Raw genomic sequence first — 15,469 nt, 5'->3', positions numbered from 1 at the left:
AGACCAGAGAATATAGCAATGATCTGCGACATAAGGCTGTTGAGCTGCACAAATCAGGAAATGGCTACAAGAAAGTATGGTGGTGGATCTGTGATACTGTGGAGCTGTTTTTATTCAAAGGCCCTGGACAGTTTATTCAGGTACATGGTATCACAGACTCCATCAAGTACTGGCAGAAATAAAATCAAACCCTGACTGCCTTAGCCAGAAAGCTTAAACTGGGCCATAGCAGGACAATGATCCAAAGTACGCCTCAAAATCAACCCAAAAATGGTTCATTGACCACAGAATTAAGGTTCTGCCATGGCTACCCCAGTCCCTTGAATCTGAAAGATCTGGGTAGGTTCAGTAGGGAGAAATGGTCTTAGATCCTTTGCTATATGTTCTCCGGTATCATTACTCATTAAAGGAGAGGATGCAGAGCTGTTATCTTTGCAAAGGAAGGCTGCAGAAAGTGTTAAATGAAGGGGTGCCAATATTTGTGACTGTCACAAACTCACTCCCACACGGTTATAGGGGTTACTCTCTTTATTTTGGAGCTAGCTAGTCATAGTCCGTAATAACCTACTTGTGATTTTACAAAGCCTACCACTGACCCCCAAAACCCCGGATGCCTTTTGGCAACAGAATTGTAAATATATTATTTCTGAACTCGAAATCCAGCCATCTACATTGTTGTAAACTGCAAGTATGCAATTTCAATGTCTCTGGAATAATGGTCAACAACAATCACATTTTTACCTGAAAGCTCACACAAGTCAGCTCCTATTTTGCACCAGGGGCCTGGTGGCAAAGGAGTGGTGATGAGTGGTTCCTTCGTGTGGGTCAGCCTGTGTTCCTGGCAGAAGGCGCAGCCAGACACCCTAGTATTAATGTTTGCCCCATGCCAGGCCACCATACCTAAATTCTTACTCTCTGTCTGCACTTAGTTAGGCCCTGGTGGTCATCATGCAGGCATTCAAGGATCTACTCGTGCTGAGCAGTGGGGACCACAATTTTATCCTCATGCAAGAGCAGTTCCCTTGCCTCAGACAATGATGCTCTAGCAGCATAGTAGCTTTGTAATTTATATGACACAAGGCACGGCCATCCATCTTTGATAAAGTGCATTACCTTCCTGATGTTTGGATCATTCCTAGTAGCTTCTCTGATGTGCTCCAGTTTTGGCTCTGACACAGGCCTTATGCTTACCATTGCTTCCACATAGGTTTTTACATCAGCTTCTGTATCTGAGCTGGCATTGTCGTCAACTGGGTTACGGGACAGTGTGTCAGCCACCACCAGTAACTTCCCTAGAACATGCACAGCCTTGACATTGAAACTCATCAGGCACATAAGTAGCTGCTGGCATCGTAGAGGTGCCTTATCAAGGTCACACATATTAATGAGGGTAACCAGGGGCTTGTGGTCAGTCTGCAGGGTGAATTCACTCAAACCATGGAGATAGCAGGCAAGGCGCTCACAAGCCCACACTGCAGCCAAGCATTCTTTTTCAATTTGTGAATATCTTTGCTCTGCCCCCCCCCGTGAGTGTTCTTGAGCAGAAGGCTACTGGCTGGACCCTGTCCCCATGCATCTGCTAGCATCAGCAGACATAATTGTGGGCTTCTTTACATTGTAGTAGGCCAAGGCTGGGGCTGAGGAAATCATTGTCTTTACTCAGTCGAATGGCAGCTGTTGTGGGGTGTCCACACGCATGCAGAGTTTTTCTCAGTAGATCAGTCAGCGGGTGAAGTTCAGTGGAGAGGCCTGGGAGCAATCCTCCAAGGCAATTTACCATGCCAGGCACTTGTCTCAACTATATAATGTCTTTTGGGGAAGACATCTCTGCAACTGCCTTTACCTTATCGGGGTCAGGTTTAACACCGTCTTTGCTGATAACATGTCCAAATAATCGAAGTTCACTTTTACTAGCGTGATATTTATCACTGTTGAGCTCCAACCCCCAATTCTTGGATTGTCTGTAAGACAGCTTCCAGGTTTCTATCATGTGCAGCTTGGTCTTTCTCATATAACAGAATGTCATCCATTACCACCACGGTACCCTCATGACTCCTTAGTAGGTTGCTCATTCCCTCTGCAAAATCTCAGGCGCAGAGGTAATTCCAAATGGCAGTCGCTCCCAACAGAATCACCCTCTGGGAGTGATGAATGTAGAGTTGCACTGATGCTTCTTCAAGGAGAACACACTTGCCTCAGCCAGCTTTGGGGCTATGTCCTCCAGCGTAGGTAGCATGAACTTCTCCTTCTTGACTGCTTTGTTGAGGTGCTTTAGGTCCACACAAATTTTTATTTTTCCATTTTTCTTTACTACTGGAACCATTGGAGGACACCATTCTGATGGCTCAGTGACCTCACGTATGTTTCTTATGGACTGCATCCTCTGCAACTCCTCATCCAACGTTTGCATCATTGGAAACGGCATTCTACATGGTGTGGCCAGACTGTATGGCCCTACATTGGGCTTTAGTTTTATTTTAACTGGCTTTCAGCTCAAAAGGCCTATTTCACCAAACACTGACCCGATAAGTTCTAACTACTAAGCCCATGTTGCATGCAGCACTCCTACTCAGGAGTATATTATCCATCTACCACAAAAATCCAAAATTTGTAGCTGTAACGGCGCATAGTAATTCTCCTCACTGTCTTGCACAGCCACTGCTCTCACTGTTTGGCTTTTGCATGCTACAGCAAAATGTCACAGTTCGTCACATGTATGGCACTTCTTGTTAAATGCAGGGCATTTGTGTGGACCGTGTGATCTATTGCACCGTGAACAGACTGCTCCCTGGTTCTGCCTGTGCTCTTGTTGGCCCTTCTTATACAGTCTTGTACAGTTATACATGCTGGTTGTCGCACCATTTGAACAGCTTTGTCTAAGGTCAGGCTGCTTTCCATTTGCAATTTCTGAGAAACGTCCTGGTCCGCTATCCCTATCACCCTTCGGCCACAAATCTGCTCTTCTTTCATTGTTCCGATCCAGAGCGGCCATTGAGCAAGCTACTAAATAAACAGCTTGAACACACTTTGAGGTGAATGCTATTCACCAGTTCTGTTACATCAGCCAACAGACCCTTCTCAGAGAGGGAGAGCCATCCTACCAACCTAAAGAGCGTGAGGCCAGTTACCATCACCGGAGGATAGGACCAATGCTTAGATGGTTGCACCATTCGGCAGTCTGTAGCTAGTGAAATTGAACCCAAATGTCAACTGAATTTGGATAACTGGTCGATTATTTGCCAAGGGGGTAGTTATGTTTTCACACATATTAAAAGTAGTTTGATGATCTGAAACATTCAAGTGTGTCCAATGTGCAAAAATCAAAGAAATTGGGACAAATTGGACAAATACTTAATCTATAGTTTATGGAATAATCATGATAAAGACTGACACATTGTGCAGCTCCTGAGGCATGGACAAGAATACCTCACGGGAACTGGCTCAGGGGAGAGGCTTGTAACAGGACACTGAAACTAACCAAGGGACTGAATAGGAAACTAAACTGGGGTGACATGAGACCAGACAGGACAAACAAGTGTGAGAGCAGGAGACTCAACAACGAGTGAATGGGAGACTAGATCGAAGATGGGACAAAAGACGGGACAGGCGACAGGACAAAGGGCTGGTTAAGAGACAGGACATAAGATTGTATATGAGACAGAATTACGGGCAGGACAGGAGATGGAACATGAGATGGGATAAGACCAAGCGAGTTTACAATGACAGGGACTGTGACATTGACAGGAATCGCTACTGAAAAATGAACTGAGACAGGAACAGGGACATAGGCACAAACACATCCACAATAACAGTGACTAGAATAAGACTAGGAACTGGAAACTGACATGGGGAAAACAGAATTAAGAAGGCAGGTAACTGAAACAGTTGGAAAGCCAGCTGAACCTGGAACTGAAAAGGCTTGGTGGCTGGCTAAACAGGGAACCGGAAAGATGAGGAGAATAGTACTTGAACAGGGCACTGGGGCAACATCGCTGAGGTAGGATGCAGGAAGGCTGGTGCTGGAGTGTGATGTTGTGAGGCCGGCACTAGAGCCTATTGCTGCGAGGCCGATGCTGGAGCCAAACAATAAACCAAGACTGGAGAGGCCCTGGGTGCTGGAGCTGCAGCAGCCTAAGTTGCAGGATCTGGAACAGTTCAGGGAGCAGGAGCTGCAGCGAACTAAGGTGCAGGATCTGGAACAGTTCAGGGAGCAGGAACTGGAGCAGCCCTGGGAACAGGACCTGGAGTGGCCCTGGGAGCAGAAACTGGAGAAACAGACTAGGGGGTCAGGAGGCAGGTATATAGGCAGGTCAAGAGACACTGAGACCATGGGCAGGTCAGGATACACTGAAATCATGGGCAGGGCAGGAGACTCGGAGACCACAGCTACACAGATACACAGTCTCACATACATCAGATCTAGGACCGCTTCGGGAAAGCTGCTGCAGTTCTAATCGCCACCAGAGAAAATGCTCCGATGCGGCGATGGGAATGGAGCACAGCACCTCTATGGCCGCGCACCCTCCTGTATGCGTTACGCTAGCAACACTAGCACACTTTTGGCCGTGCACCCTCCTGTATGCATTCCCACCATTGGTGCTGATACCACCAACACTGGCCATGGTGAGACAAGAGGGGCTGTCACTAATTCTAAAAGCCCAGAACTGGCCAGAGAAGCACTGGGTGGCAGAGGTAGTCCAGTTGCTGTGCGGACAGGTCTGGCCACTCCCCCTGTGCAGAAATCTCCTATCACAAGTGCAAGGGGGAATTTTTTGCCCCTATCTGGAGCGTCTAGCTCTTTGGGCTTGGCCCGTGAAAAGTCCAACCTAACTACCATTGGTTTGCCTGATAACGTTATAGCGATGATTCAGAGTGCCAGGGCCTCATCGACTCGACCCCTTTACAAGCATAAGTGCCGAGTTTTTGAGGAGTGGTGTGCGAAATCACAAGCGGTGCCTTTTCAGTGCTCTATCCTTGTGATTTTGTCTTTCTTATAGGAGCTCTTGGAGAAGGGAAAAGCTTTTTCCACTATTAAAGTGTATTTGGCTGCATTATCTTCCTACCATGTGGGCTTCGACGGCACAACAGTGGGACAGCACCCCCTGATATGTCGTTTTATGAAGGGAGTGTGCCGACTCCGCCCAGTATCCAAGTCACTCACTCCTTCATGGGATCTGTCGTCGGATTTGGAGGCTCTAGCATACCCCGCTTTTTGAGCCTCTACATGACATGGATCTCAAAACATAATTAATGAAGACAGCCCTTTTATTGACACTGGCATCAGTGAAACGGATCAGTGAAATCCATGCTTTTTTCGGTGCACCCAACCTGCACTCAGTTTGCACCAGCGGATCTGGAGGTCGAGTTGAAACCTAACCCTGCCTTTATTCCTAAAATTGTTGATTCATCAGCGACGTTTCCCCCTCTTGTGCTGACGGCTTTTTACCCCCCGCCATTTGCTTCTGATGATCAGCGGCGATTGCACATGCTGCGTCTGTCCCACTGGATAGTGGGGGCTATAGCTCTAGCTTACTCCAGCAAAGGCATGCAGCCTCCCGCTGGCTTGCGGGCACATTCCACGAGGGCAATTGCAACATCCTGGGCCCTGTCTTACCTTTACTGGGTTTTACGGGCTGGATGTCACTGCGCCTACTCTGGAGCATACTGTGTAAATGCATGCCGACCTGAGGGACGGGGCCCACCGGGCAGGGAATGATTCCTCTCTGACGGAGCAGATTTTCATGGCTTGGGGCGGCCAGTTTTTGATGGGAGCTTGTCTGGCAATAGGGAGTCGACATATCCCATAGTAAGATACTGAAACGAATGCTTGAAAGAGAACTTTAGGTTACAAACGTAACCTGTTTCTCTGATAGCATGAGTGAGGTATTCCACTCCTCCCTGATGCGCACATCCCTGCTGCCAGCCAATAGGATATGGCTTATTGATACAAGTGCTTCTGAAGACTACGCAGAGGGGTGTACCCATAGTGAGATACCTCACTAGTGCTATCAGAGAACAAGGGTTACGTTTGTAACCTAAAGTTTTATTTTGAGTGCATGTTAGCCAGCTGGCTACATTAGTTAACAGGTGTTGACAACTGGCTTACGGTCAAGGGCTGGAGGGGAAACTTCCCCGTTGTGGGACTAAAGAGCTATCTATGTTCTTCATAAAAATAAGTGTGAGTGTACATCACATTCTATTTCTGGTTATTCAGATTTTTTTTTTTCCTGTCTTGCTTGTAGTATATGCAGTGAACTCCTCTCATCACAATCGTTTGATGAAATTTTTGACATTAAGCCATTTCGGTTTGCAGTGAGGTTTTTGGCTTTGTCCCCTTTTCAGAAGATGATTCCCAATAGAAATAATAAAGTAGTGTTGAATATTAGATTAGTCACTGTTGTAATGGACCAACTAGCCAATCATATATCAGTGGGAAGACTTATGCTTAGGTATAAAGAGACATGACAGAAGGCAAATCTCCCAGTTGAGCATTACTGAACTCCACAGGTGGATCAGTCCCAGTTGGCAGATCTGCATTCAGATGAATAACACAGAGTATCAGCAAAACATCACAGTTCAATACTGCTTTCCTGACAATAATGCATCTTGCAGAAAGGAGGTGCGAACAGGCCCTGCTTATATATTTTTGTTAATTTTTCTTTCATTTGAATCTATGTGTGCTGTGTTTCTGAACCTGCTGGTGATCATCTCCATCTCTCACTTCAAGCAGCTCCACACTCCAACCAACCTGCTCGTCCTCTCTCTGGCTGTGGCAGATCTTCTCGTGGGGTTGTTTGTTATGCCTGTGAATATTATGCTATTTATAGACTCTTGTTGGTACCTTGGAAAAATGGCATGTTCTATTTTATCATTGATCAGTAATCTCTCAATATCAGCATCTGTCTGTAATCTAGTTTTTATTGCAGTGGATCGGTACATTGCTATCAGTGACCCCCTACTTTATTCCAGTAGAATTACAGATGGTAAAATATCTGTGTGCATAATTCTAGGCTGGTCTTTTTCTCTAATGTATATTATTATTGTAATGCATTGTAATGAGCACCTCTCTCCCTCTCAAATGTCCATTAGATGTTATGGAGAGTGTGTAATCTATGTTAAATATTCATGTTTTATTGTTGACCTTGTCTTTTCTTTTCTAGTTCCTTGCTGTCTTATACTGGTCTTGTATTTACTGATTTTTAAAGTGGCAAGACGTCAAGCTAAAGCTGTTAGAGCTGTGACAAATACTGCCTCACACAAGCATGGAGAAAAGGCTTCAAGCTCTTCTGAAACCAAAGCAGCAAAAACATTGAGCATTGTCATATTTGTTTATCTTGCTTGCTGGATACCGTTATATTTAAGTTCTCTGTCAGTTGAAAGCTTGTCATCTTCATCAATGGTGTGGACTGTGTTTATCTGGCTAATATACATGAACTCTTCTGTGAATCCACTAATTTATGGCATTTTCTATCAGTGGTTCAGAGTATCAGTTAAGTATATTGTAACCTGTAGAATATTTGAATCATCATCTTCAAGGCTTATACTGTTACCTGAACATGTTTAATTTTTATACTGAAACCAAAGCTGAGATCACTTCACAGTCATTGACCACGTTTAGAAATGTGAATAATGATTGTGGAAGCAGAGAACCTCCTTCAAGAGGGAGGGGAAGCTCAGAGCAGTGGCTGTTAGGCCTCTGCAGGAAGAGATGCTACTCATTTGCTGTTTACTTACTTGACTTGTAGATAATGTCTTTGTAATTTTAGCTCACTATGTTTTATTATCACATCAGAACCCAGAACTATATAAGATATCTGATCTGATGTATTATAAGTTTTTTGTGTGTAGCATTTTTCACAAGCCATTTACAGTTTTTAGTGTAATTGGAAAAAAAATATATATACAGTATGCTTTACTATACAAAGGTCTGACATAATGCTGACATAATTTGTTAAAAAAATATATATTTTAAGAAGTAAAAATCAGATCAAATCAGAAAAAGTCCATATTAAATGTTAAATGGAAAGCAGCAGCCTGGCTTATCTGACCATAGCAAATAAATAAATAAATAAATAAATAAATAAATAAATAAATAAATAAATAATGTCTTTTGTTTGTTTTGCCTAAATTAAGTGTTTAGATTAATCAATGAATCAATAAAATAATTTAAATACAAATTAGCTTCTTAAACAATCATTATTAGCTGCCCTAAACACATTGTCTGTTTGCAATATACCCATAAAGCTTTGTTATACTGTACTCACATATGTTTGTAAAAATAACATGGTAATGACTTAGTTTAATTCAGTTCTGAGACTTTACAACTAGAAGGGTGTCCAGAATTTGCATATGCCATGACATGCAGGTGTTTTGTTGTGACCTTGTCAAACTTTGCTACAGAGCAGATCAAGGTTCTGGCTCGTGACCCAGTCAAACTCAGCTACAGTGGTGAACAAGGTTGTGAACTAGTCAAGCTCTACTACATTGGAGAAAAGGGTGCCAGCTCATGACACAGCAGTGAAAAAGATCCTGAATCGTGACCAAATCACACTCTGCTAAAGCAAAGAACAGCATCCCAACTAGCTGGCTAGACAAATTCTGCTACAGTGGTGAACGGTGCCCCTGCTCAGGGGCTGGTCAAACTTCACTATAATAGTAAAAAAAGTGCCCCTTCACAAACTCAGCTGGTGAAGTGCTAAGTCTCCAGGTCCAAGCCTAGGCAAACCTTACCACTGTGGTGGAGAGTGTCGAGGCTTGTGGCTTCATTGTCAGTGGGACACCTACACAAGATTGGGACACCAGGATAAGATCGGGACACCTGGACAAGAGGGCAATGTTAGTCCCCTAGTGTATAAAGCAAAGTCCATAAAGGCATGGTTGGGTGAGTGCTTAGTCAGAATCAGAATCACCACTTTATTCTCCTTTACAAGAAAATAAAGAAGATGAAAGATAATAAAAAGCCATTGCAAAAAAGATCTAAAGAGATATGAATATTTGTAGAAATATAAGTCTGAAAAGACATATAATAGAAAATCTATTATGTATAGAATTTTACAAAATAATATAAATATTTTAAGGCCAGTGGCAAATGGGGGGACCAATTCCATATGAATGCCTATGGATTTAGAATGGAATGTCATAAAAGCTTCTGTGGGTGTAATGTGTAGGTGTCCAAATACCTTTGTCCAGGTGTATGTGTGTGTGCATGTGTGTGTGTGTGTGTGTGTGTGTGTGTGTGTGTTTAGTGATTGCTCAGTCAGAATCAGAATCACTACTTTATTTTATTTTCATCATCGGAGTCCCTTTTGAGAGGATTAAGATGGACATTGTTGGGCCACTGCCAAAATCAGGCCGGAGACATGAGTATATCTGTTTCTGCTCTGCAGTCGGGTTGGAATACCTAAAGTCATTATCACAGACTAGGGAACCCCATTCGTCTCTTGCCTCATAGTTGATCTCTGCCGGCTCCTCCAGGTAAAGCACCTACACACATCAGTCTATCATCCCCAGACTGATGGCCTTGTGGAACAGTTTAATCAGACATGCTAAAAAAAGTGATAAGCCAAGATGGATGTGAATGGGACTTGCTGATCCCTTATGTAATCTTTGCCATTCGTGAGGTGCCCCAGGCCTCCACAGGGTTCCTCCCCTTTGAGTTATTAAATGTTTGGAGACCTCGGGGGTCCTTGACATGGTTGGGAGCAACAACCTTCCACCTTTTGCTCTGTTATTGAATATGTGAAGGAGATGCAACAACAGATAGATGCAGTCTCATCCATCATCCAGGAACACCTAGAGGAGGCCCAAAGAGCCCAGCAGCAGGTCTACAACCTCCCAGCCCAGTCTAGATAGTTATAACTGGGGGACAGTGTCCTTGTCCTGGTACCCACAATCACCTGTAAGCTATTAGCCACAGGCAAGGGCCCTTTACTGTAAAGGAGAAGCTGGGCCCAGTCAACTATCACCTCGAGCACCTGGGTAAAAAAAAAAAGAACAAACATACAATGTTAACCTCCTTAAAAAAATGACTGAACCCATCCGGGTATCATTGAACCCTCTGACAGCCTGTGGTCCAGCCCAATAGTTATGGTACCCAAGCCTTACGGGACATGGAGGTTCTGCAGTGATTTCTGGAAACTAAATGAAGTTTCGCAGTTTGACTTATACCCTCTGCCCCGAGGGGATGAAGATTGGTTGGGAAGGCCCATTTCATCTTCACTCTGGACCTCAGCAAGGGCTACTGGCAGGTTTCCCTAACTCCTGTGGCATGCCCAAAAACTGCTTTCTCCACCCCCACTTGGCAATGACAATAGCGGGTTCTTCTGTTCAGCCTACATGGAGTCTCGTGGTTGACCTCTGCCCAGTGGGGGTGGAGAAAGCAGTTTTTTGGTGGGCTCCAGCCACCTTCCAGCACGTTTAATTGCATTTGACTAGTGCATCGCTATCAGTGACCCTCTGCTTTATTCTCATAGACCCACTGTTTGTAAAACATCTACGTTTATATTTCTAGACAGGTGTTTCTCTTTACTGTATGTTATTATTTTGATGTACATTAATGATCACCTCACTCCATCTCAGATATCCACTAAATGCTATGGAGAGTGTGTGCTGGTTATGTAGCCTGTGGGACACCAGGTCCCATTTGGGAAGGAAACTGGAAGGGCACTAGGACCCAGCAGGAAGGCTAGTTTTCAGAATTGGGAGCAAACACGAATATCTTGAGCTCTCTCGAGACCCGTAGTATGCCGGCATTGTTAAACAACGTGCTCAGAACGCCACTGTAGTCTGGAGTTTCCGACTTTTACCTGTGTGTAGGCACTGGAAACGGTTTGTATGATTACTTCAGCAAGTTTATTGATATGTGCACTGTGGTAGTTTTTCTGTGTAGAAGCTTAAAGGGTTGTTTCATTGATTCTGTAGCTGAAAGAAGTCTTGGTAGTTTGCCCTGCTTAAACAGTCAGAAAGATGAGATACAGGTAACTACTTTCAATTGTTAAGCAATGCTGCTGGGGGTTTTAATGTGTTTTATATACAATGGAATGGCTTAGCATTTGTTCTAGTCCCAAATGCTACAGTGTTAGTGCTTCTTATTGTGGGATATTTATTATTTTTAGTTAATTATGGAGGCTGGTGACTGAAGGAGAGCTTCCAGAGGGTGTCAGCAGTAACAGTTACTGAAATAACCTAAAAAGAGGTCATGGGTATGCCTATTTCACACAGTGCTTGCAAGAATCACTGGGGCTAAGGCTACAAGGCTATGGGTGCTAATATGGTTTACAGCTTAACTTTACTGGAGGTTTAGGCTGCTGCAGCATTTATATATATATATATATATATATATATATATATATATATATATATATACATATATTAAAGCAGCGAAAACATTAAGTTTAGTCATTTTTGTTTATATTTCTTGCTGGATACCTTACTATTTATGTTCTCTCTCAGTTGGAAGTGTCACATTTGTGTCATGTGGACTGTGTTTATCTGGCTGATTCTCCTTAACTCATCACTGAATCCACTAATATATGCTATTTTCCATCACTGGTTCAGAGCATCGGCTAAACATATTTTAACCTGTAGAATATTTGAAATCTCATCTTCTAGGCTTAATTTGTTTTGTGAATGTGTTTAATTTAACTGTGTACAACTGTGTTTAAGTGGGGTATAAGTGTGAGAGGGAACAAAGGACACACATGGGTATATATGCTAACACAGAAGACAAGGAACACCTGAGACTGATGAGAGGGCAGGGCTAGAAAACAAGAAACAGGTGAAGGCTGAAGACAGTGAACAAAACACGAAACTGAATAGAAAACTGAATTGTGGGACAAACAATGAGTGAATGGGAGACTACATCTAAAAGGGGAGGAGACAGAAAGAGGAGACAGGACATGAGGTGAGACATGAGACAGGACTACGGGCTGGACAGGAGACAGAACTACAGGCTGGACAAGAGAAAGAACATGAGATGAGATAGGACCAAACAAGTTTACAGTGACAGGGACTGCAACACTGACAGGAATGGACACCAAAAAACCAACTGAGACAGAAACAGGAGCACTAATGGTAATAGGCATGAACACATACACAACAACATTGACTGGAATAGGACTAGGAACTGGAGACTGAACTGACATGGGGAACTGGAAAGATGAGGAGAATAGTACTTGAACAGGGCACTGGGGCAACATCACTGAAGTGGGACGCTGAAAGGCCGATGCTGGAGCAGGGTGCAGGGAGGCCAGTACTGGAGTGTGATGCTGGGAGGCAAGCACTGGAGCCTGATGCTGCAAGGCTGGTGCTGGAGCGTGACAAAGGCTAAGCCACATTGACATCCTTGAGTACAGATTGAGTCATACCAACATTCAGTGACGTCACTGGGTGCAGACTGGGTCACACTAGCATCCGGCGGACCTGCAGCAAAATTATGAAGTGCAGATGCTCCTGCAGCAATGTCCTCAGAGGCAGGTGGGCCTGCAGCAACAACCTCAGAGGCAGGTGGGCCTGCATCGGTGTCTTTGGAGGCAGGTGGCTGCCTACTAGAAATCTCCAGAGCACAGTGTGGTTCAACAGGGGCTGTAAACATTCATTCATTCATTCATTCATTTCTTTCATCATCTGAAATGTCTTGATCCAGCTAGGGCCAAAGTAGCAGTAGGGAAAGCAAAGAATTCCAAATGACCCTGTTTCCCACAACTTCCTCCAGCTCATTCTGGGTGACCTTGAGTAGCTCCCAGGCCAACTTGTAGATATAATGCCTTCAGCAGATCCCAGGACAACCTCGAGGTCTCGTCCTTGTCAGCCGTGCCTGGTAAACCTCCAATGGGAGATGGCCAGCGGGCATCTCACTGAGATGCTCAAACCACCTCAAGTGGCTCCTCTCAATGTGGAGGAGTAGTGGCTCTACTTTAAGCTCCTCCCGATTGACCAGACTCCTCAATCTATCAAGTACTGTGTATCCTGTCACCCTGCAGAGAAAGCTAATTTCTGCTGCTTGTATCCATAATCTCATTCTTTCAGTCATTACTCAAAGGTCATGACCATAGGTGAAGGTTGGGATGTAGATGGACCAGTAAACAGAAAGTTTTGCCTCTTGGCTCAGCTCTCTTTTTACCACTACAGTTTGGTACAGTGACAGTTACTGGTGCCACCTGTCCAAGCCTGTGACTAGTCTCACAATCCCTCGTCTCATTACTTGTGAACAAGACCCCAAGATACTTAAACTCCTCCACCTGGGGTAGGTCCTCTTCCCTTACCAAGAGTGGGCATGCCATCCTTTTCTGGGCTAAGACCATGAACTCAGACTTGGAGGTGCTCATCCACATACCACACACTTTACACAGCTGCAGTGAGTGCCGGAGGCATCCATGTGATGTAGCCAAAAGGACAACATCCTACACAAAAAGCAGAGACACCACCTTACAACCTCCACACATAATGCCTTCCTGACCTTGGCTATGCCTTTACAACTTATCCATCAATATCACAAACAAAAATAGAAGTGGAGACAAGACACAACCTTGGCAGAGCCCAACACTCACATTGATTTTGACTTGATGTAGAGTATACAGACAAAGCTGTCACTGTGGGAGCACAAGTCAAGTCAAATTTATTTGTATAGCGCTTTTTACAACTGATGTTGTCACAAAGCAGCTTCACAGAAATCCAATTAAGGACAAAGTTTTAACATGAAATGTAAATCCTCCAGGTGAGCAAGCCAGTGGCGACAGTGGCAAGGAAAAACTCCCTCAGAGCTGGGGAAGAAATCTTGGGAGGAACCAAGGCTCACAAGAGGGGACACATTCTCCTCTGGTCAAACTACCTACAAAATTATTATACTACTAATTTTAATAGTAGTAGTAGTAGTAATAGTTAAGAGTCCACTTCAGTGTAGGGTGGGCAGCTAGTCCAAGGCAGGTGGCGGTAGCTGGGCAAGTGGCGGTGACTGGGGCGTGGGCAACTGGTCTGAAGCGGGTAGCAGGAGAGCTCGACAGACAATCATCCATCAGTGTCCGGCCGGACAGGTGGGCAGTCGTTTACTCGGAAAAAAGGTAGGGAGATGGAGTTAGTTTTGTTCTGTATGGGTGTATGTATAATAATATGTAAAACATTTCCAGAGTGTGGCTAATGACTCCGGCAGATCTGACTATAACAGCTTAACTAAAAGGAGAGAACCAAAAGGGCACACAGATATGGGAGCACCCTGAAACAATTTGGCACAGAGTTCGAATGGCCCAATAGTGGCCCTGGCACCCCATACACCTGGAGGACCTGGTTGTAAATCTTCTTCAAGTGCACAAAACACATGTAGACTGGGTTGGCAAACTCCCATGCCCACTTAATAATCAGTGCAAAGGTGAAAAGCTAGTCCATTGTTCCACAGCCAGGATGCAATATGCATTGTTCCTCCTCAATCCAAGTTTTGACTATTGGTTGGAGACTCTATTCCAGCACCTTGGCATAAGCTTTCCCAGGGAGGCTGAGCGGTATGATACCCCAGTAATTGGCACACACCCTCTGGTCCCCTTTCTTAAATATGTCAGTCCAAGGGTACTGTTCCCAAGGTCCATGCGACCTTGCAGAGGTATGTCAACCTACTTACCAACTACCTCAGTAACCTCCACCAGGGAAAAGGGGTCTGGCACTCCAGAGGCCTCTGGCCCTGACTCCAGTGACGAAGGCATGTCTCTTGGGTTTAGAAGTTCCTTAAAGTGCTCTTTCCATTGACCAGCTGTAAACAAAAAGTCAAAAATGTCCTTGGGAGGCAACTCGAAACTAAACATAGGGTGAAACAGTGTGATTGCAGCATTTTTTTGTTTCTTCTTCTTCTTGACCTAGGGGGGTCTTCCTCTAATACTAGGAAATCCCATCACAAGAAAAGCATCATTATCAGCCGCAGTGATGTCCTCCAGTGCAGCTGAGGAAGAAAACTCCAGCTTAGCACTGGGCAGCATAGCCTTAAACTGGGACAAGACACAAAAACCATCCTGAAGTCTGATCCTCTGTTTATGGGTCCATATACTTGGTGTACCAATTGGAGAGTCAGCATTCTGTAATGCGTAGGCTGGCAAGGCAGACAAGGAGGCAGGGTACAAGTGTGAGTGTCCTTTTAACTAACACAACAGCTCCTTAGTTTCAGTAAAGGCTAATATTACGTTACAGTATACAAGGACATTTTAGACAATTATTTGCTTCCAAGTTTGTGGCAGCAGTTTGGGGAAGGCCCAAGATGAGTCTGGTATGAAGGAACTCCAGTGGCCTGCACAGAGCACTAATAATAAAATAAATATAATAATAATAATAATAATAATAGTAACATTCTTAAACTCAAAGATGCTTTATGATTCTAAATAACAGCACAATAAAACCGAAAAATTGTAGAACCTTAACGAAAAGTGTCCCAGCTCGCAGCCTAGTCAAAAACTGCTGTTGTGGTGTGACATCTCTGAATTGAGGCTGAGTG

General features: G+C 44.3%; 1 protein-coding gene across 1 annotated transcript; it reads left to right on the top strand.

The window, feature by feature from the left end:
- The first annotated feature begins 4,469 nt into the window (after positions 1 to 4,469).
- Positions 4,470 to 7,564, top strand: LOC118825053 (trace amine-associated receptor 6-like). The gene is made up of 2 exons (XM_036595551.1): positions 4,470 to 4,933; positions 6,508 to 7,564. Exons 1-2 carry the CDS (start codon positions 4,470 to 4,472, stop codon positions 7,562 to 7,564), a joined length of 1,521 nt encoding a protein of 506 aa, XP_036451444.1.
- Positions 7,565 to 15,469: the final 7,905 nt, after the last annotated feature.

The sequence above is a fragment of the Colossoma macropomum genome, unplaced genomic scaffold (assembly GCF_904425465.1).
Source record: "Colossoma macropomum unplaced genomic scaffold, Colossoma_macropomum, whole genome shotgun sequence".
In the NCBI taxonomy this organism is placed as follows: Eukaryota; Metazoa; Chordata; class Actinopteri; order Characiformes; family Serrasalmidae; genus Colossoma; species Colossoma macropomum.
Note: the sequence above shows the minus strand (reverse complement) of the source record. Positions and strands in the feature narration are given on the sequence as shown.